General features: G+C 35.5%; 1 protein-coding gene across 1 annotated transcript in view; it reads left to right on the top strand.

The window, feature by feature from the left end:
• Positions 1 to 27,107, top strand: part of Il1rapl1 (interleukin 1 receptor accessory protein like 1) — a 634,565-nt gene that overhangs the window by 307,508 nt on the left and 299,950 nt on the right. Inside the window, exon 5 of the mRNA XM_035449741.1 lies at positions 24,423 to 24,497. Coding sequence (XP_035305632.1) covers positions 24,423 to 24,497 — 75 coding nt within the window. The remainder of the gene's footprint in view (positions 1 to 24,422; positions 24,498 to 27,107) is intronic.

Genomic DNA, 27,107 nt, shown 5'->3' on the forward strand with positions numbered 1-27,107 from the left:
CTCTTACATTTGACTTGGTGTCCATGGAATAAAAGACATAGGACTACAATCACTGCTTCCTTTTTCACATAATTTATTCTTTTGTGTTTCTTCTCTTCTGTCTTTAATAAGGACACTAACTTGTAAACTCAGGGCCAATATGGATAGTTGATGTTCTTTTGAAAAACTTAATTACATCTCTAACAGCACTTTTTCCCAATAGAGTCACAGACTACCAGGTAACATTCTTTATTTGGGCTGGGGACCATTAAATTCATTAAAGGGCTCATTCTTCAAAGTCAACATGAGTCATAGTAATAGAAACATAACAATATTATACAAATTATACTATAATAATATGATAAAGTAGACAAATGATAGCTTCAATATTTGAAATATAGACAGTAAATGTTTTTGATATAGCCGGATAGATGCAGTGAATAAATTCGGTTGTAAATAGAAATTCCAAGAAATTGCAGGATTTGAAGAAAAGAGGTGCTCTTGCATCTATAGATAACAACTGGGACTTAAAATAATAACAATTAGTCAAAAGATGAAAATGAGCAAGATGGCAGGCACAGGAAGGTTTGGAAGGAGGAAAGGTAATGATGAGATGATGTAATTATATTATAATTTCAAATATTTTTTAAAAATCCAAAAAGTATATAAAAGAAATCAAAGAACCAAATCATAATTTTCAACTTGAACATCCATGTAGTGTAATCACCCTATACTAAGACAGAAAGAAAATGTATTTACAGCATTGTTTTAAAAGGAAAACACATGGATAGATTTAAAAAGGAACTAATGGGTCTCTACAGCTGTAGACACAAAGAATTAATGAAAAAGAGGGTGAGTCATTATACATAAACTTATTATGAAACAGCCTATAGTTTAAATTGTGCACATTCAAACTACCGCCACATTCTTCTCATGTGCTTGGTCATTAGCCTTTGGGCTAATGATGTATACTATTCAGGAAACTAGATGATTATTCTCTATTAAAAAAACTCCCAAGCTCAAGAAGAAATGCCTGCTTTTTGTTGTCTATGATGTTGGCTGTGCAATATGGTCTTTCCAAATGAAGAGACTGGTATTTCCTACCACACACACTAAAATCCATCTAGCAATTATCTTACCTTATTTAAAGATTTCTTCAAATTTGTGATACTTCACTTATACATGATGTGAAAGACAAAGAATTTTTTAAGAATGTAACACAAAAAGAGAACAACGAGGACACAAAGATTATACAGGCAAATAGAAGCTTCACAAATAATGACTGTTCTGAAGTAAATCCAAAACTGTTTTGTAACATATTGTCTAAAAATGAACATTCACAGAGTTAATCAGAACACCAGAGAGATTAAAACCTGTGGTAGTTTAATGAGAATAACCCCCATAGACTCTTATGTTTGAATACTTGTTCCCCAGTGAGTGAACTGTTCGGAAGGTTAGGAAGTGTGGCATTGTAGGAGCAGGTATATCAACAGGGATAGACAGTTTGAGGTTTCAAAAGCCCAAGCCATTCATAGTTACCTCTCCCTCTCTCCCGACTGTGAATCAAGATTTAGCTCTCAAATACTGCTTCAGAAACAGGCCTGTCTGCCTGCTGCCATGTTCCCATCCATGATGGTAGTAGATCCACCCTCTGAAAATGTAAGCACCAATACCTCTTTCTTCTATAAATTGCCTTGCCCATGCTGTCTTACCACAACAATAAAAATGTAACCAAGAGAAATAACATGCCACAAATCTCACAGAAGCCAAAACAAATTATCAAAGGGGTTATAATTTGTTTCAAAGGAAAATCAACATAGGAGTTCTAGTTAAAATTGTAAAAGAGAGAAAAATGAGAAAAAATAAATAAGAAATTTTCTAATAAGCAATACAAAGAATTCCCCTTAATTGATAAGTATAGCTTTCTATACTTTTAGGATTCAAAAACTGATTGCCAAAGAAAATTATGGTGACACATATTGAGTCATATTTTCCAGAAATTTTAGCATAAGGATAAATATTCTAAACTCTTCCTAAAAAGAAGTAGAAGAACAAATGCAAATGTGATATAAGTCAGAATAGCATTAATAGCTTCAAAAAGAACACTTCATAAATGTCAAATATCAATTTTTGAAGGAAATATACTGCTTTCTACTTATAACTCTACATACACTCAAATTATATGCAAGAATAAAGTTCTCAAAAATATATGTATGAAGTTTGCTTTCACATCAAAGTCCTGGTAACGCTTGGAAGTAAACTGACATGAAAGTATTAATAACCATAAAGCAGGTTCATATGGGTTTTAAAAAATTATTTAAAGGCTACAGAGGAGCGTGGAGGTAATAAAGAAAATAGAAAGCTGAATGATTAAAATATTTTTCAGTTAAGAACTGAGTTAAAAATAATACACAATTGAGAATGATGCTCTCAGAAAACCAAGCTCTTCAGTCTCTGAAAAACCTAAATATTTCAGGCTTTTAAAGAATCCTTAACTTGGTAAGTGAGCCCTTTCTCCGTGCTCATTGCCATTCACTAGTCCTTCAAACACCAAATTTAAATTGAAATTGTGTACAACACAAATTCAATCTTAAATACTGAAAACTAAAATTAAGCCATGTTAATGTTGAACTCATACAGAAAATGTATTTACTTAAATCATAAACATATTTGGGAATTAAAAACCAGAATGGAAAATTTAATTTCCACTCAATAGTATGACAGAAAAAAATGATGTAAAATATTGCCATTTTGGAATGGAGGATCTGATTATGGGTTAAGGAGGTTTGTTCTCATAGTAATGTTTTGACTCTCTTAAACATGTTCTAAAGAAATATAACTAGCTTTTTTAAGTTGCCATATCTCAATTGAAGAGAGAAATGGATTTTTAAATGTTATCTTTTAATGTTTGACTACTCTTGTTTCCTGAAATATAACAGAAATTACTACACATGCACAAAATCTTTTCTGTGCTTCTCTATCATTGTAGCTCTGCTATAAACGTTATACTATTCTGCTTGAGTTTTGAAAAAAAGTACTCCCTGAAAGAAGTGTCATATTCCCTTTGGTATTCCTGCGTAATACTAGACCAGATAACTAGTGCATAATAAGCACCCAATACAAATTTATGAAGCTCCCTTAACAGAACAGAAGCCATTGTATGATGGTCTGAATGAGAAATGTTCCCCCATAGGTTCAGGCACGTAAACACAAGGTCCCAAGGTAGAGGCACTGCTTGTGGAGGTTATGGAACTCTTTGGGATGGGATTGTTGCTGGAGTAAATAGGTCACTAGGGGAGGGACTTTCACAGTGATAAACTTGAACCACTTACAGTTGGTTATCTCTGCTTCTTTTATGTGGATGATGTATGATCTCTTCATTTTCTGCTCTGGATATCTGTTGGCCATGCCTTTCCTGACATTATGAGCTCTTCTACAGAAATACTTCCTTCAGTTGTCTTTGCTCATGGTATCTTACCACAGCAAAAAAAGTAAATATTATGAACTTGCCTCTTTTAAGAGAAATTTAGAGAAATGTTAAACTTTACATCATCTATTATTTTGTTTTCACCATGAGCCTATACATTGTGCTCTTGGAATACATCTCTGGTAAAAATAAAATGATAGTGCTTTATGTTTGCATAGTCCTTGTATATTGAATATGTTCCAGATTCTAATTAGCCAGTCAAGCCTAGTCTAACTTGCTGGTCAAAGGGCCCTCTTTCAATTTACACACTCATGAATATTTATTCTTTGTGCTAATGCTGAGTTCTAGACTGTTGAATGAACTGTGGCATTCTTCTGTAACTCTGTTGTGGCATGTTGGCTCTATTTGCTACTCTGGTAATGTTAACTTCTGCCCGTCAACAACAATTAACATTTTTTGAATATCTAGTGGATCCATAACAGAATTTCCATTACCTTCTGCTCATTTAGAGTCTGCTTATTAAGCAAAGCTTGAAGACAATATGACATTTATTTGGAAGTTGGGTTTTTTGTGGTGTTTTATTTCATGTTTCATGGCTTCAGTTTTTCTACTCTCATAAATAAAACATATGCTATTATTTTTTTCAGCTATCAGTTATTTTGTTTCAGTAGAACAATGCCCAACTCACAAATTAATTCTTTTGCAAATTCATTTGGTGGCTATATAGGCACATGTTTGAGTTTATTTGGCCCCAGTATGAATTTAATGTGCTGCCGTAACTTTTATCAAATGAATTGTCAGTAAGGGACGATATCAGATCTACTTGTTCATACATACACAAGGTGCTAAATTGGAGTTTTGAGGCTAACTTTTGAAAAACAATGTCTCTTTTTTCTGCTCCCTGTATGAAAAGGATAGTTATATTCATGAAAATTCAATACAATTCTTAATCATAGTTTTCAATTTTTAAGAATCTTTTTGATTGTTCACAATAGTCTCTGCTTTTTCAGACTTTAGGCAGACATGCTGAGCTAAAAATGGTGACCAAGATTGCTACCCAACATTCATTTGAGCGAATAAAGTGTGCTTTCTTTTCTTTTTTGTTCCAATTATTGGGGGAGGGGAGGGGTGTATGCTTCAGCATGCATGTGGAGGTCAGAATGAAAATTCCTGGAGGTGATTCTCTCCTTTCTCCTAGGTTCTAGGGATCAAATTTATGTTCTCAAATGAGTGACAAATTCTTTAGCCACTGAACTACCTTGCTAGCTCCAGTGTATTGTGTTAGCCAGCTGGTTCCTGGACTCTGCATATTGTGGAAGGCTTCACAAATGGGTCTGATAAGCTATCTTGGCACTTGAAAGTTTTGCTTTCAGATATTCCTTCAAACACATACCAGAAGGGCTGATGATAGCACCAACTTTTCAGAATTTCGTTTTTAAAAAATCATCATGGATGATTTGCAATCCCTGCATGTTTTTTTTTTGAGGCTTTTGTAGTTAGAAAAGGCAGGAACAGCATTGGGTAACACTTGCTGATTTGGCAACATGAAGCAGGTTGGTTGCCTGTCCTTGTTAATGAGCAGAAAAAGGATTCCATTCATATTTGCCCCAACATCATGTAATCTGACAGTTTACCTACTTGTTCTTGTCAAAGCTGTCCCTTAAAGACAATGCAACCATCTAAGATTTAAGTTCTTTCTTCCAAAATTATAAGTTTGCATCAGAAGTGGCCAGGGTTTGGAAGCAAGAGCCACATTACAGGTGTCTGGTATTTTGTGGGCTTGCATGAGCACAATAGTAGACAAATTCGGGTAGCAGAAAGATTTTTGGAAGTCCTGCTCAGCCCCTGGTGTCTTTTCAGCCTTCTCTTGTTCACTAGTCCAGCTGTTCAATGAAGAGAAATGAAGCTGATGAGGCATCAGTGTGGCTACAGCTGGTGTGATGGAGGTTGGCATTGTGCTACCAGATAGCACAGGCATTATTTTTACTGATATGGAATGCTGCCTTGCTGTGCATTTCAACTGTTGTCAAAAAGATTGATTCTTGAATTTTTTTTAAAAAAATGATAAGTACTAGCTACTTTGGGTATTTACCCAGGGGCATCACAGCTGCCTGGCATTGCAGTGTGGCAGCTGAGCAGTAATAGCTGCTATTTCTCTGATTTGTTTGTGTCTTTGTCAGCATTTGAGTGGAGGGAAGTTCAAGCCCAGACTGGGGCCCTCACTTCCCAGTGATCTCATCCAGTCCATGGCTTTAAATATTCTCTGCAATGATAATGACTCCCAAATTTATATCTCTGTTCCTGATGTCATTGCTGCATCCCAGACTCATATATCTGGCTGCTTACTGAATAGCTCTGCTTTAATATCTCTTAGATGTATCAAGTTTAACATGAGCAAAACCAAACTCCTGATCTGTCCAGCCACATGTGCCTCTGATAACTAACCTAGCCATCTTCCAATTACAACAAATGTTAACCCATTTACTGTAGTTTATTCAGTCAAAGCTTTATAGTTATCCTTAAAGACTACTTTACCTTGTATCCCACATTTCAAGGACTTTACCTTGAAAACACATTTACTAGATAGGTGCTCTTCTGTGCTGTCACCTGAAACCCATCCAAATACAAATTATAACTCAATTATTATCTCCTAAATTGCCAACTTGCTTCTCTTATACCAGCACTATACTTTCTCATAAATACTATGACATTTGCCTTGTGTTTATAAGTTATTAGAGACTTTTAATTGAAAATTCCACACCAACTCTAAAAAGCCATAAGCAATCCGTTTCAAAAGTCATAAGCAATCCATGTCTCTGAAATTTCTCTAACTTTTTCTTCCTCGTGCTTCCCTTACTTAGTTCATGTCCTCAACTTGTCCACCTTCATATACATAACTTTTACGTTGCTTGTTGGATATTCCAGTCATGGCCCCTTCCCATTTAAGAACCTTTGAACTTGCTTTTCTCTTTGAATAGAATTCTCTTCACCCCTTTATGATGGGTTCCACACCAGTGCCCTATTATTGGTAACCTCTATAATCATTAGATTTGTAAAACATACTGCTGCTCTTGTCTCCTACTTGGCTGTTTTTTTAATGGCTCCTACAATACCCTGCTGTCCTTGCTGCTCCTGCTTGCAAGCTTTCTTCTGTTTTCTACAAGTTCTCCTGTACTGAGAAGAAGGCATTGTACACAGAAGTCTTAATAAGCATTGTTAGAAAGTATGAACATTTACTTGAGTCTTCTTTCCACCACTTCTAAAATAGTGCTTAGTACACCTGATTTTTTTTCTCTTTTCATAGTAGCTCTGCAACATCTTTAGTTCTTTGCTTGAAAGGCCTCTGAAAATCCGCTCAATGCATCTCTAACTTGAGTATTCCTAATTCCTGCTATGGAAAAACAGGTCTTACTCTATTTTATATTCTTCGGTTGGCCTCCCAACAAATGCATTAGTGCTAATAATACCCTACAAACACTATTTGCTTTCCCTGAAGTCTCAGATAACTTCAATACCTACAAATCATCTGCTTCTCCCAAACAACCACCCTTTACTAATCAGTGAAATTCTTTTTCTCCTTTAGAAAGATCTCACTATATAGCCTTGCAAGGCCAGGAACTTGCTAAGCAGACAAGGATGACCTTATTCAACATAGATTCACCTGCCTCTGCCTCACAATAGTGGGATTAACAGCATTCACTACCTTTCCCAGTCTCAGAAGGGGTGTTCTTTTATCCTACACTGTCAATGAATTTTCTGGTATTGTCAAAATAGGGACAATGGAACTCAATATTAGTGTTTGCTATAACACTCTGAGTAGGCCTTGCCTCTGCTACTCATTCCATAGTATCTATTACTTTGGGTTCAGCCTTTTACAAATCTCTTTTATGTCAAATTATCTGTCATGTTAATTAAAAATACAAACCGGATTAACCATTGATTTTCCGGAGGACAGGCTAGTACACTTTGCTGATGGCATTGAATTGGATATCAACGAAGACACAGCTTCTTGTGTGTCATGCATTGGCACACAATTATATTCCAACAATTTTTCAAATGTGTTAAGATGATTATTTCCTCTAAGCTCTCAAGGGTAGCCAGAGCCCCAAGGCTAATCACTTCTGAAGACAAGATTGTTCAACCCAAGGTGTCTTAGAGGAACTGTAATTTACAGTATGTACCATGGCAAATATTAAGAATAACTCTGGTTAACCACTGCTATATAGAACCTAATCTGTAGCTGTGGAAATATGTGACTATACTGTATTGTTTTTTGTTTCTTTTATTATTATTATTATTATTATTATTATTATTGTTATTATTATTGTCACTAGTTTGGCTAAGTCTAATAACATGCTATGTAACCTACCAGGAACCAAAGACTTAAAACAAGTCCAACTAAGCAACTTATCAAGCTCAGCAAACATTAATTTGAAGTGTTAACAACCCATAGTGGGACCAGCAGGCAAGAATTAAATTAAATTCATAGGCCACTAACTTGAGAATAAAATCATCAAAGAAAACCGCATCTTCTAATGTTCTGCCATTGTTGGATACCAGCCCGATGACTCTAGCTGTGTTCACTTGCCCTTCTGTTGTCTTCTTTGTGTTTGATGATACGGCAAACAATAGTGCTGTTGCCTGAAAGTGACTTCAAAGTCCCACCTGCAGGCCTTACTTTATTGGGTACAGGTTAATCTGGCACCCGTACTGTTCCTTTAATAGAGCCTGGAGCCATCTAGTGATTTCCCTTTGGGTCCCACAGACTATGTGTTGTTTACTGCCCACATCTCTGTCTTCGAGGATGTGACAATCAGTGATGAGGCCTGTGTTCTGTGTTTAGCAAAGCTGTCATGCTAGGTTAGTCTTTATGGAATTAGCTTTTGCTTACAGCCATTGTTTTTGAAGCGTTGTTTAATCCAAGTAAGAGCATTATGTAGACTAAAGATTTGTGAGTCAAAATTTACAACCTAATGTCACCTTACAAGGAGAAAAAGCATGTTATACAAGCTATTACTCATGCATAAATTAATCCTAAGAGAAAATAAGTATTTGGCCTCTACCTCATAATTCTTATGTTTGTTAACTCTCTTAATAAAAGGTTTGTGATGATGCCTATTCACTCATATTTCTCAAGATGTGTGATCAAGTGTGTACCATTGTCTCATTAACCTTTGCCCATGGCCTCTGTTCAGCTCAGTTTATTTTTTATGCTGTTCTTTTTTTTTTTTACTATAATGACCCTCTCCACTTTTTTCTCAAGATAATTTAGCATGGATTTGGAAGACATTAAATCCAAGACACTAACATTATTGTACTCCTGTGCCTTTGAAGCACATTCTGTTGTCTAGGTATAATACCACTAACTTTTACTTGGAATCTCACTTAAACTTCAGAGCAAGCCTTCGAGGCATTGTTTTCAAGATATATGCTTTACAACTCTCTTCCAAATGAGGAAACTAGAATTCAAGCAGACAAATAAACTTGCCCAAACCAATTCAATAATGAAGCCAAGCTAAGAGTAGAATTTAGGGATTCCTAACCTTAAAGTCTTTGATCCTTCCATGGTGCACAAAGGAGACAAAGAGGTCTAATGAAGGGGTCTAGAAATTATCAACCTTCTGTCCACTTGATATAGCTTTGTAGTTTTCATGTTTAACCTACTGGTTACCAACTCTTGCCTCCTTTGCCTCCTTTCTATTGTCATTTTTACCACTTATTTAAGGTGTTAATGTCATGAAAGGTTGAAGAAACAGATGAATGGATTTGTGTGTTTTTACAATGTCAGACTTTATTGAATAACAATAAGTTCATAAAGTATAGTAGTTTTAATTGTAGTAATTTATCAGGTAATTTTGGCACCTGTCTGAGGCTAAATAGATTATATGATATTCCAATCTCTGTCTTTGCCGAGTGCTGGGATTAAAGGCATGTGCTGCTGGGCTTCACCCTCATATTGCAGATTGCTTAATAAGTGTGTGTGTGTTTGTGTGTGTGTGTGTGTGTGTGTGTGTGTGTGTGTGTGTGTGTGTGTGTATGTGCATGCACACATATGTGTGGTTTACCAAATGAACACAAGTTAAAAAGGCTATAATGGAGTTGAAGAGATTTCAAAACTGAGTTGATAGAAATGCACATATAGTCTATATTGATAACATAATGAACCCAAAGCTATCTTCATAGAGATAGCTGATGTTCAGGCCATGGCAGAGTCAGGGTTGAGGCCTAAGGTGCAGAGTTTAGAGCAGCTTCCAGGTAAAAGAGCAGTACCAGGTTGAGGCATAAATAGCAGGCTAGATCAAGATGGGTTAACAGGTAGGCGTTAAGATGAGTCAACAGCAGGGGATCCAGTTAAGCCTAACCACCAGAGACAATTTTTGTCTATGATAATTTTTGGGACATGATTTTCCTGATATGATTTTAATATGCTCATATACCTCTACAGTCTTAATTTATACTAATAACTTTACAGGGTGGCACTCTTTGTCAGTTTACCCAGGAGTGCAGACATCCATCATCAAAATGCAGTTGTTTATTAACTAGAGTTTCTCAGGGCAAAACACAGCCATTGATTTACACAGTAAGTGGTAACTCAGACTAGGACACAGTCATATTACCTAACATTCCCTAAGGACACTCAAAGCACTGTCTGCTCACCCAAGGTGGGTAACAAGGCAGAGGTAAGTAAGATTTCATCAAAATCCAATTTGGTGGGACCAATTAGTTTATTTAGCTCTTTTACAAAGAATGGGTGAGTGGTTACTTATAGTAGAGTGGGTAATTCCAAAACAGCCTAGTCCCATCCCATTGTTAATGTCTTAATGGAAGCTAAACCTTAAGCCCCACTTTCAATTTACCTTTTCTTCTCATGTAATCTAACATCCTAAAGGACTACTTGCAACTAAAGGAAGGAGTTATAGATAGCTGGAATCCCAGGTAAGGTTCTCATGAACCTACCTAGGGGAATGTCCATAACTGTTATTACTATTTCTAGACATGAGTACCCTATATTTTTCTGCTCCAGTTGCCAAAACTACCAGAGGCAAAGTCCAAGATAACATCATGAAAAGGAGTTGGAAATCTTTACTATAATACTATCTTTTTAAATCAATTTTTATTTAAAATAAAAATAATCTTATTTTACATACCAATCCCCGTTCCCTCCCCTCCCATCCTCCCATTTCCCCCAATCCCCCCATCCCACCCCCATCCACTATAACACTATCTTATGCTATGTTTTTACACCAGTAGAAAACTGCTTCTTTGTTGAGTATGTTAGAGAATATACATAGTGGATGGGAAAAGCTACATTTTATATGTGTCTGATTCAAAAATTTTCTTATTAATGTCCTATATCACCTATAGTTTCTAATGTAGCACTGAAAATTCATACATCCCCAGCAGCAAATTGTTTATCTTATGAAATGATGCCTTCCATTTGTTGTTGAATTTTTACTTAAATCCATTCAACCAGAATATAAATTATTTGTGAATACATCATATTGCTACTTATTTCATCTTTTCCTATTGTATCAGAACTTACATGCTAACCAATAGTATATTTTATGCAATTTAAATTGAGTTACTATCTTTACCTTACAAATAGACAAATGAAGCAGAAAAAAATTGAAAAACTTTTCCTAGAAACCAGTGAACTAACTTAATGTACCAAAATCACTAACTGAATGTAGTGAAATCAGGTTATAAGTCAATTAATACATGGTGAAGACATGTTTATATTATTTTACAGAAGTTCTTAATAGTAACATTTCTGGACTCCTGGATTAGATTTTAAAACAAAAATTTCTCAGCAGCAAGTTGTAAACCTTAGAAGCTGCCTAGAAGATGGGAATAGGCAAAAGGGAAAAGAGAAAGCCAGCCATTTAAGTTAAGCAAGGAGGTCAGCTACATGACTAGGAAAAAATAAAAATGAAACAGCCACATGAACGAGAGAATGGCTTCATCTAAACAGAGAAAAAAATATCCCAAAGGATCAGAAAAACTACTTAAGCTCTGGCCAGCATCAGAAAAAATGAGATAAAGAAAAACAAGTAGTCACGAATTTCATCAAGACTGAGAAACCATATAGACCCAATAGTCTCACGGAGCAATTACACAGGAGGAGAGAATTCTGGGAAGGAAAAATGTATTATCTCATTAAAGGAATAGTTATTCTTCTATATATTTTGTATGTTTAAGCCTGATCTGCCTTATTAAGGAGTGATCTCTAGCCCAACTGGAATGCTAGGTCTCTACTCAAACCAGATAGTCCATCCTTAAAATCAAAAATGTTCTATTAATGGGCCTTTACCACCACTGCAACAGTAATTGAAGCATATGCCATAAGCCATCACAACTGTATTTTTAATAAACAGTTTAAATGTAAAGTTTTAGAAAAAAGCACAGAATTGACACAGTTTTGAAGCAACTCATACAATACACTAAAACTTGTTTTCATTAATCACCCCACACATTTCTTTTGAGCACCCATTATATTCTACTCACTATTTAAAATACTAAGGATATTAGGGAAATTATTATTTTATAACAACACAATCTATATTTTAGTGGGTTTACAATTCACAGGAAAGACGGAGTTTGTGAATGCAAAAATGCAATATTGCCTCTTAATGGACAGACAGATAAAAAGAGGCTGTGTTTATCTAGAAGGTTTCGCAAAAAAATGGCATTAGTGGAAGACCCACAGGATAGATTAGTATTTAAAACATGAGGATATTGTATTCTAGAACGAGCAAAGGAGAAACATTCTAAAAATTCTAAGAGAAAAGTGAACCTGGGAAGCTGTAAATGTTCATTATGCATCAAGGAGTATATCTTGAGGACAGATCCAGACTTTAAAGGAAAATGAAATTGATTTGCATTGAGTCATATTACTTTCTTGGTTATGAATATTCATTGTTCCACCATGAGTTAGTGAATGATAATCATGTTAGCTTGGTGATTTTTAAGGAATGGGAGCAAGTCTAGTCAAGAAAAGCAATACTAAATGCATTACCTGAAATTGACACCATAAACATGAGTGAGCCCTGAAAAGATCATTGAAATATGGTCCATGTTACCTGACACTCTCAGTTTTCTTGATGATGCTATAGTAATAATACATGTTTGTTACTTTAAGCTACTCTCTTGGTTGCTGTTCTATTTCTCTAAAACGACACTGTTACCAAGGAAACTTATAAAAGGAAGCATTTGATTGGGGACTCGCTTACAGTTTCAGAAGATTAGTCCATGACCATCACGATGGAGCATAGCAGCAGCAGATAGGCATGGGGCTGGAGAAATACCTGAGATCTTACATCTGGATCTGCAAGCAGGAGTGAGAGAGATTATGGGATGACACAGGCTTTTGAAATCTCAAAGCCCACCCCTAGTGACACATCTCCTTCAACAAGGCCCCAACTCCTTGTCCTTTGGAAACAGGTCCACTCACTTAGGACCAAACATTCAAAAGTATGAACCTATGGATGCCACCCTCATTCAAACCACCACAGCTAAGATGTGGCATATTCTATAAGTCAGACACATTTAACTACCTGGGATAAATGAGACCTCTTGTGTCAAAAACTGAAACAAAACAAAAAGAGAAAAAGGAAGACTGCTTCCATATATATATATTATATATATATATATATATATATATATATATATATATATATAGAGAGAGAGAGAGAGAGAGAGAGAGATTTCTATATGTTCACCTTTTTATTATGTAACATCATCTCTACTATACTTATTCAAAATTATAGAAATATGAAGAAATTTCTTGTTATACACTTGACTCCAAATTTGTTATACTTCATGAGGTGAACATAGGTAAATGTAGAAATGTAGGTGTAGACACTATAAAAAATACTCAAAAGACTCAAATATAAAGTAGCCTGAGCTTTTTTTTCCTTCAGTGACTATTTTTATGGAAATTTTCAAGTAAAATAGACACAAAAAGTTAGAACAGCATAACAAAACATGCCCTATTCAGCTTTAGTAATTGTCAATGTTTTATGTATGTTGCAGTTACGGGCTCAGACTTTGGGTTTTTTTCTTCCCTTTTCTCTTTTCTTTGGATGATATGAGTGGTATTCAAAATAGCTAAGAACAAATGTGAAGTTTGTCCATGCATTCCTTCAGTGCTTATCACGGCTAACCTTTGTTTGTTGCCAAGTATCTCTTGGCTGTGTGCTGACAGTAGAAGTAATATAACAGCATTTGAGGCATAATTAGACTGAATAGTAAGTTTTGTTTGAAGGGGGCCTACTTCTATTGCTTATAGGAACATTTTTTACTTTCCTGCCCTATTGTCTATTTTGTTGGTGATTTGATTTGGGAATTTTTTCTAATATTTAGTAGTAATTGTTTTCTGATGGCTTGGAATCCATTTTCATCTTATTGAAAGAATAGAAAAAAATGAAAAAGCAGTTGAGTCTGCTTGAAATTATCCTTGATGGGAGATTATTTGTTAAATAATTATTTATTTCTGTATTTTGGTATGGTGTGTGTGTGTGTATGTGTGTGTGTGTGTGAGAGAGAGAGAGAGAGAGAGAGAGAGACAGAGACAGAGACAGAGACAGAGACAGAGACAGAGACAGAGATGTGGGAGGGGGCACATGATATAACATATATGTGAAGGCCAGAGGACAGCTTCATAGACTGAAGTCTGTCCTGCCAACTTTATGTATATTCTGAGCTTCAAACTTGGGTCATGGAGCAGTGATTTTTCTCAATTATCTTGCTAGCCCCCTAAGTAATCTTCTTTTTAAAATGTTCTCAAATGGTAATAGTTAGGAAAATGATAGCAATGAATTAAATGGTAACCTGAGAGTGGTCTATACAAGGAAGTTATACATGTTCTGTTTGTGAAGCAACAAATAACTACAATTTAGCATGTTTCTTTCACTTAATATAATGAGAAAGAAACATTTCTCTAGTTTTCTCTTATGATATATTTTGTAGTAAGCAAGTAATGATTAAAGGAAGTAATAGTTGGATAGACAGAAAGAAGTTGTGCATGGTGTGTTAGTTAGCTTTAAGCATCAATTGAATGCAACCTAGAATTACCCAGGACAAGAATCTTAATGAGAAATTATCTAGGCCAGGTTGGCCAGTGGGAATGCCTACAAGGGCATGTCTTGGTGGCTAATTGATGAGTAACACCAAGCAATGTGAATTTGATGGTTTTAGCTCCTGCCTTGATTTCCCCCACAATACTGGACTGTAACATACATTCATAAGCTAAATAAGCCCTTTCTCCTCTAAGTCATTTATTGCCATGGTGATTGTTGCAGCATCTGAAATGAAACTAGAACAGATGGAAGAAAGGAAAAATTCTGATTAGTTGGAAATGCATTTCTGGTGACTATGGCCTACTCTGATAGCCCAGGCTATACCTTCTTCGGCTTTGTGTGTTAAGTGTCTAGGATGTCACAAGATTTCTGTTTACAAGATAAGTGTAATCTTCGTATAATCGAGGCTTGAAATATAGGTAATGAAGCCACTTTTTATTACATAGTTATCAAACAACATGATTTTTAATCTTATAAGTATTAAACACTGTGTAAGGAGCCAGATTATACCTGGAGGAGGAATTCCTAAGTGTTATAAAATATTTAGCAATAGCCTTTGTCAAAAAACACTTCCCGCCAGTTGTCTCAACCTTACTTGAGAACATAGGGCCATGCAAGTTAGTATTAATGCAGATCTCATGTCACAACTGGAAAACCAAGAAATATCAGTATCTTTTGCAGAAATATAGCTATAAATACACCAACTCAGTATAATCTGGAGGGCCACTAAATTGCACTATATTGTACTATGGAACTGTTAATGTCTTATCTTGTTATCCCATGCCAAGCAGAGAATTTTAAATGTAATGATTCTTCTTGATAACATGATGCCATTCATCTGATCCACAAATTGACTTTCAATGACATTTCAGAATAAGTTTAAGTTTATACATTTTTATTTCATGAAAGCCTTTTAAATGATGATAGAAAGGAGAAAAATGATATATTGTAATAAGTTTGCATACTTCCTCATTGCTGCAGAAGATGCTTTCCTTTAGAAGACATATAATTTCTTGGAATTAACTATTGTCCCGGGAAGCTAATTAGTAACCATTAGGGTTGTTTTTTTCTTCTCTGTCGACAGAAGTGAAAACAGTAATTGGCATGCTCACCTTCCTGATTATAGCTCTTACATCAATCAGCATCCTTTTCCTAGGGTTCATCATAATTTCACTAGATAATTACGCATTGTTTCCTTTTTCTCAGTGTTTTTAACTTTAGCATTGAGTACACACATCAATTTATTTTAAATGCTTAAAATCAGGCATGCAATCAGTTAGAATTCATCTAAACTGCATTTATGCAAAATTTCCAGTGAGATTTTTAAGAGTTTTAAGAATGAAATTTAGAACATTAAAACAATTTATTTACTCTACATCTACCCATGATATCTGCTATTTACCCTCCATGTTTTCTCTTTTATTTATTATATTCATTTATTTATTTATTCACCATTAATTTTGCCAGAATCAGGGTTTAGTGTGTATTTGAATGAATTGCGGGATTTGCCATGTGTCTGAGTAAGTCAGGCAGGGACATATGCAGTAGAATCTGGAGTTTAAGATGGAAATACACATGAAAAATAGAGAAACAAAATGCTAACATTAACTCCATTCCTGAATATGTTTTCCTTTATATTCTTCCTGGAAAGCAATAAAATAACACTTTTAATTACTTACCTGCGTGTTTACTGGAATATTGTAAAGTGACTAAGCATAAATTCCACCAAGAACCTCAAAATAAATGCTTTAAAATAAGAAAAAATTAAGCAATGATATTCATTTGGATATGTCCCATATAACAAGGAACTAAGAGAGTACTTAACAATTTTCACAGTGCTTTGGGCAATCATGACTCATATTGTTTTGTTGAAAAATAAACTTGGGAGTCTACTTTTTATTATTGTGAATGATAGTTGAATTAATAGAACTGTATCTCATAATAAATGAAGGTGATATTAGCCTGAAGTAAGAAACTGAAAAGATCGCTTTCTCAGTTTTTAGGGACCAAATTATTTATCCATATGTAACTCAATGTTTTGAAATGGAAAATACTGATGATAAAATTGGTTTGCACAGATAAGGTGACTGAATTCATTCATAAAAACTTATTTCTTCAGAACAGGAAATATGGCTCAGTGCTCGGAAGCACTTGCTGTGCAAGCATGAGGAACGGAGTTCAGAATAGCTGGCTCTGGTCCCACATATACCATAACTCCATCACTGAGGGGGACAGAGAAAGGAAGAATTCTGAGGCTAGTTGGCTGCCAGGATCACAGCAAGACAATACAAAAAACCCAGTACCTCCAGGTTCATGGAGAGACCCTGTCTCAAAAAATACTAAGACATAGTAACAGAAGAGGAAAACCAACACTCTTCTCTGGCCTCCATGTGCACAGGCATGCTCACTACGCAACATCTACACATATACCCCATAGAAATGTGTCATACCCCCAAAATATCCCTTGATATCTATTTCTCACAAACGCGAATTTAGTATACTGTCTTTAATATCATTATATGACATGGTAGTCACGTATTTGCTCAGCCTCATAACTGGAGAATCCTCTTTCACTCTTGGATAACCATTTGGATCCCACATCTAATTCATCAGTAAATTGTCTATTGAGATCTACCAAGTAAGTACTTAAAGGGAAAAAGTCTTACCATTTCTGCCACCACCATTATGAGCTCTTTGTGAGCTGTTTTGATATCGTCCTGCTTGCCTGCCCGCCTGCCTCCCCACTTTGCTCTGGTTTCCATTCACTTCAGTCCTGCTAGAGTCAAACATCAAGATGCCTGAAAGCTTTGGTACTTAAATGCTAACACAGCCACTCACCTCCACAAGTCCCTCAAAAACATTCCTATAGTGCATAGGATAAAATCAAAATCTTTTCTTTAAGAAAATAAGCCCTATGTACATTGGTTCATGACTGTTTGTGAACATCTTTTAAATATGTTTGTCTGCCCTCATAACTACAACAGCTTTAAACAAGAGGATAGGCTTAAGAAAGATTACTGAGTGAGTGAATCAATGGATGTGTTTGTTTTCATTGTAAGCAGAGCTTATCAAAATGAGAATAATGTTCAGTATCAAATCTTGTCAGATGGAATTTTCTTTTTCCTAAACACATGTGTTTTGGTAAATACATTATTAGTTATGTCATTTGACATGACTCTTAAAGCAATATAATTCTGTATGTGATGTTGTTAGTGTACTTTGCTCTTCCTAGACTTTGGTGCTCAATATCTTTTCTTTTTTTAAAATAAAAAATATTTTTCGTTTTACGTACCAATCCCAGTTCCCCCTCCCTCCTCTTCTCCTGCCCAACCTCCTCCTCTCTCTATCCTCTCATCCGCTCCTCAGAGGGGGTAAGGACTTCCTTGGGGAATCAACAAAGTCTAGAACACCACTTTGAGGCAGGACCAAGACCCTCCTCCTCCCTGTCTCATGGTTAAGCAAGGTATCCCACCATAGGGAACAGGCTCCAAATGGCTTGTTCATGTACCCAGGATAGGTCCTAGTCCCACTGCAAGGCTCCCTTTACATTTTTTATATATGTAAGTGAAAGAAAATTGTCCACATATATGTTGTTGTCCAGACAGTAAATATGATGTGGTTTTCCTCCTGAGTAATTGCTTTCATAAGTAGAAGATCTAGTTCTACCTTTGCAAATTGAGAAAATACATGCTTGTCTAGGATCCATTTGCACTGCCGGTTAGAACTGTTGCCTTTTCCCCAGCCCTGTCATCTCGCAATTCAATTAAATTAAACTAAATGTATTAAGCATCATAATATATCAGAAAGTACCAGTCTTTGAATGTTCTACATTTGTGGAATATAAATTTTGTTAGACTCAAAATACTGGGAAAGTGAGTTACATCCTAACCTTACTGACCACCTCCTATTGACAGTCATTGTACTAGGGTGTGAGGTCAGCAGTTCAACTGTTGTGCTATCTGGAAAGTTTCGTTCCAGTTTAGCAAGTGAAGATAAACCCATAAGAGGAATGTTTCAAACTGATACCCGTCATAACATAACATGCCATAACATAACACCAAAATGTGACAATTTTAGATTATGACAGATTGCACCACAACAGCTCTCTGCTGAGTGTTGTGATGACTTAGTTGGAAATGTTCACTGTTTAGCAGATTGTACACACCTTGAGGGGAGACTGCAGAACAGACTTTTCAAAGAGCTCAGAAGAAAATGTTAAAAAGAAAAGCTACTAAAGACTCTAGCTTCAAATTGCCTTGTGATTGGCAAAGCATTTGATCTTTTTGCACCTCAGTTTCTTGGCCTTCAGAACAAATGAGTTGAATCAATCTAAAATGTTTTATTATTAAACTGCAGATCCTTGTGAGTTAGACTACATCCTCCAAAATTCCAAACAACCACAGTGTTTGGCAGATTATAATGTTATACACACAAATATTTATATACATATGTGCACACACATGTATATATAAAATGAATGTTGGAATGACATAATGGCTATTATTAAAAACAAGAAAAAATATTTAACAGACCGTGGATAAGATAAACCTTTAAACTCTGCTGATAAGACTGTAAATTAGTATAGCCACTATCGCACATTTGGAGGCTGCTCAAAGAACTGAAACTACAACTGCCATGTGATCCAGCTATACAGGTGTTCCATATCTTTTTCTTTTATTGTGGTGCTATTATTTATAACACACAGGATATACAACCAGCTTTGGTGCTCATTAATATGAGAAATAGTTAAAAATAATGTGATATAAGCACAATGAATCAAAATCATGAAATACTGTTAACTTCAAGAACATACATGGTCCTGGAAAACATAATAGTAGGTGAAATGAAAACAGACAAATGAACAAGAAATAGGACAACATTACTGGAAAATAGAAGGCAAGTGTTTAGAGGAGGGGAAGAAGATGGAAAGGGGTGAGACGGTGAAGGTTGGGATTCGGAAGAGTACATAAGATCAAAGCATAACATGTACATGTAAGCCAATCCCACAGCCACATTCATTAATTTGTAAAATTGATATGATTATATATGTGTAACAAAAAATCAATATTGATAAATAAAAACAAAACTAGATATGGTACTGACCACATGAAATTTCAATATAAAAAGGCCTGCCCTATATATACTATGTAAATCATTTGAGTTAGGAATGTGGCTTTAACATTAAAGACTTAATAAGAATAATTTTCTCTAACTCTAACACCCGATGATCCTATGACATAAGTTTGAAGAATTTATGTGTTAACTTGGACTTTATCACACTCCAAATTATGAAAAGTCAAAGTTGTAATATTATGCCAAAGAGGAAGATAGGCTAAGGTAAAGAACCACAAAAACCAGAAAAAAAATCTGAACACATACGCTACATATAGATTTTAGTTTCTTTCTCTACAGACCTTACCCTCTTATCACAGAGTAGTGTGGGATGTGTTTGTACAAGGAACATTTTTCTCAGCTGAAATTAAGTGAACTGTCACATTATCTACAGCTAACTACAGTCACAAGATTTATTAACTGGGTACATTTACTGAACAAACAATTTTAGTATTTGTTTGTAATGTACATTATTTTGGTAAGTCATCATGTGGTGTTCAGAATCACAGAAAGCTGTCTCTGAAAGCAGGGTTGCTTCTCTCCTACATCAAAACCAAGCACGGTTGTCTCAGAGTGTCCTTCAAGACCCCTTGTCTGGGTATAGGTTGTCTCCTCTGCCCATGTAGTGACAGGGAGTGCAAAACAGTACACATATAAAATACTGTGTCTTTGAGAACAGCTAGAAAGTAAACAATTTTCAGCAGATGTTACTATCACATTCCATCATACAAAAGTACCTGTATTGGGAAAGAAAAGCTGGGAGTTCAGCCTTGGGTGTTCTGCCATGGGGAGCTCAGGCATGGAGAGAAAGTTCTCTTTGGAGCTTCGTCTTGCTGCAGCTTCCCCAGTTGGGTTCTGCTGGATGTTGTGAGTACCAAATTAATGATACCATCTTTATCTGTGTTCTTTTACTCAGAATCCTCATATGAGGGAACATTTTGCTCTGCCCAGGATTCTAGTGGGAACTCCAGGTTAAAAGGGGCTTCTTCAACTTGTTGATAGATATTTGTCTCTCTCTCATTTGATAATGTTACCTTTTTTCTATTATTTGTTCTTTTGCTTGAAATCTTCACCTGAGAGGTATCTTCTCTGCCCAACTCCAGCTGACTATATTAAGGGGGCTTTATCATTTAGTTTCTACTGGATATTTTAAGTACCCAAGTTAATGATGTTTTACTATCTTTCTAAGATTTTTTTGTGTTATTTTTAATTATGTGGGGGTTATACATATGAGTGCAGTTGTCCAAGGAGGCTGGGGGCTTCAGATTCTTTGGAGCTGGCATCACACACCATTGTGAGCCACATTAACATCAGATCTTCTGGAAGACGAGTAACCATCTCTCTGTCTTATCTGGCTATCTATGTATCATTTATCTGTCTCTACTATTTCTTCTTTTACTTTGACTTACTCTAGACTTAATAAGCTCACTTATTAAAAATCAAAAGAAAGGCCAGGCATTGGTGACGAGAGCCTTTAATCCCAGGGCTCGGGAGGCAGAAGCAGGTGGATCTCTGTGAGTTCGAGACCAGCCTGGTCTACAAGAGCCAGTTCCAGGACTGTCTCCAAAGCCACAGAGAAACCCTGTCTCAAAAAACCAAAAAGAAAAAAGAAAACCTAAAGAAAGCTACCATAGTTCATTCTCTGGACCATGTAGGTCACAAAGTTGTTTTGGTGGGATTTTTTTTTATTTTTTTTCAACACTTTTTTATTTATTTTACATATCAATCATAGTTTCCCCTCCCTCTTCTCCTCTCTCTCTCTTCCCCCACCTCCCCCTTACCCCTCCCATCCACTCCTAGTCTGTCTCCACTTAGATTGGGTAAGGCCTCCCATAGGAATCAACAAAGCATGGCACATCAAAGCTGAGGACCAAGCTCCTCCTCTCTGTGTGAAGGCTGAACAAGGCATCCCACTATAGGGATTAGGTTACAGAGAACCAGCTCATGCATCAGAAACATGTTCTTGTCCCTCTGAGAGGGGCCCCACAAAAGACCAAGCTACACAATTGTCACCAAGATGCACAGGGCTGTTTCCCTAGCTGTCTGCCTAGAGCCGGTGAGCTACCACAAACTCAGGTCAGCTGTCTCTGCAGGTTTACCCATCAAGATCTTGACCCTCTCTTGCTCATACAATCCCTCTACCCTCTCTTCAACTGAACTCCCAGAGCTGGCCCAGTGCTTGGCTGTGGGTCTCTGCATCTGATTTCATCAGGTACTGGATAAAGGCTCTATGATGACAACCAGAGCAGTCACCAATCTGATTACAGGGGGAAGGTCAGTTCAGGCACCCTCTCCACTATTGCTAGGAGTCCTAGCTGGTGTCATCCTTGTGGGTTCCCAGGAGCCTCCCTGGCACCAAGTTTCTCCCTGACCCCACAATGCCCCCTCTATCAAGATATCTCCCCCATCATTCTCCCACTGTATCCTACCCACAACTCAATCATTCTGATCTCTCATGTTTCAATTCCCCCATTCCCTCCGCTCTACTATCCCCTGCCCCCAATTTATCCAGGACATCCCATCTACTTCCTCTTCCCAAATAGATCCATACATCCCTCTTAGGTTCCTCCTTGTTATCTAGCTTCTCTGGGGTTGTGGATTGTAGCCTGGTTATCCTTTCTTTTACACCCAATATCCACTTATGAGTGACTATATACCAAGTTTGTATTTCTGGGTCTGTGTTACCTCACTCAGGATGGTTTCTTCTAGTTCCATCTACTTGCCTGAAAATTTCATGTCATTTTTTTCAGCTGAGTAATACTCCATTTTGTTTATTCATTCTTTGGTTGAGGGGAACTTAGGTCGTTGCCAGCTTCTGACTATTACGAATAGTACTGCTATGAACATAGTTGAACAAGTGTCCTTGGGGTATGGTTGAGCATCCTTTGGGTATATGCCCAAGAGTGGTATCACCGGATCTTGAGGTAGATTTGTTTCCAATTTTCTGAGAAACCACCATAATGTTTTCCAAAGCAGCTTGGAAGTTTGCACTCCAACCCACAGTGAAGGAGTGAAGGAGTGGAGGAGTGTTCCCCTTACTCCACATCCACTCTGACATAGGCCATCATTAGTATTTTGATCTTGTTCTTTCTGACAGGTTTAAGATGGTATCTCAGCGTCGTTTTGATTTGTATTTCCTTGATAACTAACGATGTTGAACACTTCTTTAAATGTATCTCAGCCATTTGAGATTCTTCTGTTGAGAATTCTCTGTTTAAATCTGTACCCCATTTTAATGGGATTATTTGTTATTTTGATGCCTAGTTTCTTGAGTTCTTTATATATTTTGGATATCAGTCCTCTGTCAGATGTGGGGTTGGTGACTATCTTTTCCATTCCACACAGCTGTTTTTTAAGTTCACTATAAGCATTTGATAGAAAAGTCTAAGAAATATGACTTATTAGTTCATTAATAATATATTTTGGCAAACTCAGCAAATAAAAAGATTATTTGGGTGTCAGGATAATTATGTTAAGATAATTTAGACATGAAATGAAATTAATCAGAGAAATTTCATATCTTTGAGGCTTTTAAAGTGACATTTCATTCTATTATCCAAACTTTCTTTACACCTTTATTTTCAGAACCTAAATAGTAATAAAGATGAATAAATACTTTCCTCAATTATTTAGGAATAGAAGGAATCAAAATCATGAATGAAGTTGGTTTCCTAAGTGAAACCTCTGAAAACATCTATGTTTTTCTAACTTGGTATGCATCATTCTTTTGCAGTAACTTTTTTTTTGTTAATGTAAGATGGGGGCAAGTTGCTAAAGCAGCCTGAATTCTTGAATCCTCTGCTGATAAGTACATGTAGCCAAGTCTTGGCTGTTCTACCTAGATCAGCCTTCCAGTTATCAACCAAGCTGGCATGTGTTCCTGGCAAATAAGAAGGAAAGTCCGTGAAGCAAAAACATTAGTTCAGCAACCATTAATTGGTCATTTCTGTACTTGCTGCAGAAAACAAGTTGCAATGACGGGTTTCAAGGGACCTGGGCAACTCGGTCAGACAGGGTGGGGGAAAGGCTTCATGAAGAGCTGATTATTTGTTTATAGTCCATATAATAAAGTTTAGCTAGAAATGAAGTATACAGTGGAAAATGTCTCTCTATAGAGAGCATCACAGCAAACTGTTTGATTTATTGGCTGATAATTGAAATTGACAAGACCACAGAAAGGAAATGTGTAGAAACTTAAATTCAAAGAGAGTATGGCATGCAAATTAACAACAAATGCCACAAAATAGAACAGAGTTAGTAAAGCATTTCGACTAAGAGGAAAATATGTCTTAAATCTATTTACTTTGTGTGTAAGTTCATTTTTATACTTACTTAAATTTAATGCCACATTGCCTCCCCATTCAGATAATATACATGTAGGAAATCATTACTAAGTTGTGTATTTTGAAGCAAAGTGATTAACATATGAAACATAAGAATGGAATTAACAAGAATTAAATTATTCTATGCCAAAATTATAGTACATGTCACATATGTTTCATATACCTTTTAGACAGTACAAAATCTAAAACATCTCTTCAAAACAAAAACAAAGTAAAAACTGAGGAAACATGGAATGATCAATCTTGATTCTGTAACTCACAATGTCATGTGAATATCAACCTGTGTTATGTTGCACTCTTTTACAATCTAATACCTTTTCTTTTTCGATTTTCTTGAGGTTACTACCTGAAAGAGGAAAGTCATTACTTGACAGAGTACTCTGACACTACATTGAAAAAAATGTTTGGGAATATTAACTGTGTTCTTTCCTTTTCAGTTCATGCAGCATAACTCTTTGTATTATTATTTCTGTTATTTTTCAGCTCCTCTGACTGATAAGCCACCCAGGCTTTTGTATCCTGTGGAAAGCAAACTAACAATACAGGAGACTCAACTAGGTGAGTAGTTCTGGAATGCGCCGTTTCCCAATATATTTCAATAGCTAAGTAAGTCTAAATCATAGGCAAGTTATACAGTAAACTGTAAAGGCCATCCCCTGCAATATACTTTTGGAACCAAACAATGCATATAATATTTAAATGATTGTTGGGAAAGATATAGATAAAATTAAGATTTTAATGATATTATTATAGCATAGTGTAGCATCAGGCTTTAATGGTTGAACTGGTTTTAAAATAGGCAGTATGGAACTGTTTGATCTATAAAACTCAATGCATTAAAATAAATATTTGAAATTGAGAAAAAGGTGCAAGTTCATCAAAATTAATATCAGTATTATAATTAAAAATGTGTTAAAAATTTAATCCAAGTAAAAGATATACTTCTGTGATAGGGTATTTGCTTAGCACTCCAAAGCCTGAGGTTTGAGCCCTAGTACTGAATATTGGTATTTTAGAAATATAATGCTGAGTTCTTAATAGTGATCATATTTGTATATGCATTGCAATAAGTTCTACAAAGTTGTATTTCTAAAAAATTGGTTAAAACCTAGAACATCTTGGGTCAAGAACAAAGGAGTATATAATAATAGTTAGATGTAATGGATATAGCAAAATGAAACTGATATTATTATGCTAAATAAGTTTTCCATAATATATTACTAAAATGTGAGTATTTGCTACAAACGTGAAATTATACATAAACTGGAATTGTAGCATATTTATATTGGAAGAAATATGAGATTTTTGCCTAATCTGGGTACATACAGTTATATCAAATCTCCTCTTAACTAAAAATATATAGCTGGACAGTGGTGGCACACACCTTTAATCCCAGCATTTGGGAGGCAGAGGTAGGTGCATCTCTGTGAGTTAGAGGCCAGCCTGGTCTATACAGTGAGTTCCAGAACAGCCAGTGCTGTTTCACAGAGAAACCCTGTCTCAAAAAAACAAAATAAAATATATATAATATACTATTTTCTTACATTTTTATTTTATTCTTAATGTTAAATGAGGAGAAATAGTTACATGACAGACATAGAACAAAGTTATGTAGAAATGTATTCATATTTGGTGATTAAGTTTAAAAAAGATTTTCAGACATAAGAATAGAACAAATTTCTGTGGAAATATATACACTTTTAGTGATTAAGTTAAAAAGTTTTTCCAACATATACTTCAATTGTGTCTTCATGCTGTTAAGGAACATAAATCATTCAAGAATGAAAATGCACTTAATGCTTAATTTTTATCACTAGAAAGAGTCTTTTGTCCATGTAGCTATTAAGTCTTAACTGTGAATTTGGAAAAAAATGTGTATCAATTTTCTAAACAAAGATTAAAGATATGACAACATTACTAATAACATAACCACATTATACTTCACAAAGATATGATGATGGTTTGGGAACCATTGAATTTCTAATAGTAGAAATGCTTATGGTTACTAACTTAAAGGATATACATTTGTAGTGTATATACAGGTGATGAAGTCAATATGCTGCTTTGATATGTAATCTGAGCCATCTGGACTAATGTCATGTACATACAAGTAATACAATGATACTCTGAGATGGGAGATGATGATAGTATTAAAACAATATCATATATAAAGCAAGCAAACTAAAATTGTATCTAACTTTTTGTTCGGGTTATTATGTATTTAGTTTATTGTAATTTATTGCTGGTTGAGAAACAAATCTTGAAATATGACTGCTCCTTAGTGACCATGACATCTTATAATAACATCTAGAAATACATGTTTCTCAAAAGTTATATAAAATTCTTGAAACAAGAAGGAGGGATTATGACAGCAATTAGTTGTAGTGAATATAGCAAAATGAAATTTTAAATCTCTAATTGTATGCATTTGCTAGACAACATAATTAAATGAATTTTATGATTGATGCTTGCCTGTTGGGTTTCTTTCCATTATCCATAATTTGGAATGAATCAAATTGGTCTTTACCTCTTACCTTTCACAAATGGAATAATTTGTAAAGTTGTTTTTTAATATTAATTTTTCTTGAAATAAATCAAAAGGCTAACCAACCATATCAAACTGAGATGAAAAGGTCTAATGTAATGTGGGATGTTTTCTATGCATTCACTTGAAGAAACATGGGGATACCTTTTCACAAAGCCATAACTCCTTCATTAACACTGATCAAAAAAGTGAGATTTCTGTAACCATCAATTAAATTAAAGACATCAATCCGAAATTTTCATAGCTTTATACAATATTTTTCTAGTATTATCTGATTCCTATTACCAGCACATAAGATAAACCATTCACTAAATGGAGAAATGTAGCCTAAATCTTTGGCTCTTTGAGTAACAGTTTATTTGAAAGAACTATCTTACTATCTCTGCTAATGGTTGAATAGTGGATACAAAGGGTATATGGGCGATGCATGCCTGAAATTTTAGCGCTCTAGAGGTAGAAAGCAAACTGATTGTGAGTTCTAGGCATGTCTGGGCTATCTAATACTGCCCACACAATCTTTGACTACTTAGTAAACCCCTGTGTGGAAGAAAACAAAGTGAAAAGTGAAAAAGAATAAAGAATCCCAGACACCTAAAAATACCAGGTTTTAAAATTTCTAATTT

Source organism: Cricetulus griseus, chromosome X (assembly GCF_003668045.3).
Source record: "Cricetulus griseus strain 17A/GY chromosome X, alternate assembly CriGri-PICRH-1.0, whole genome shotgun sequence".
NCBI lineage: Eukaryota > Metazoa > Chordata > Mammalia > Rodentia > Cricetidae > Cricetulus > Cricetulus griseus.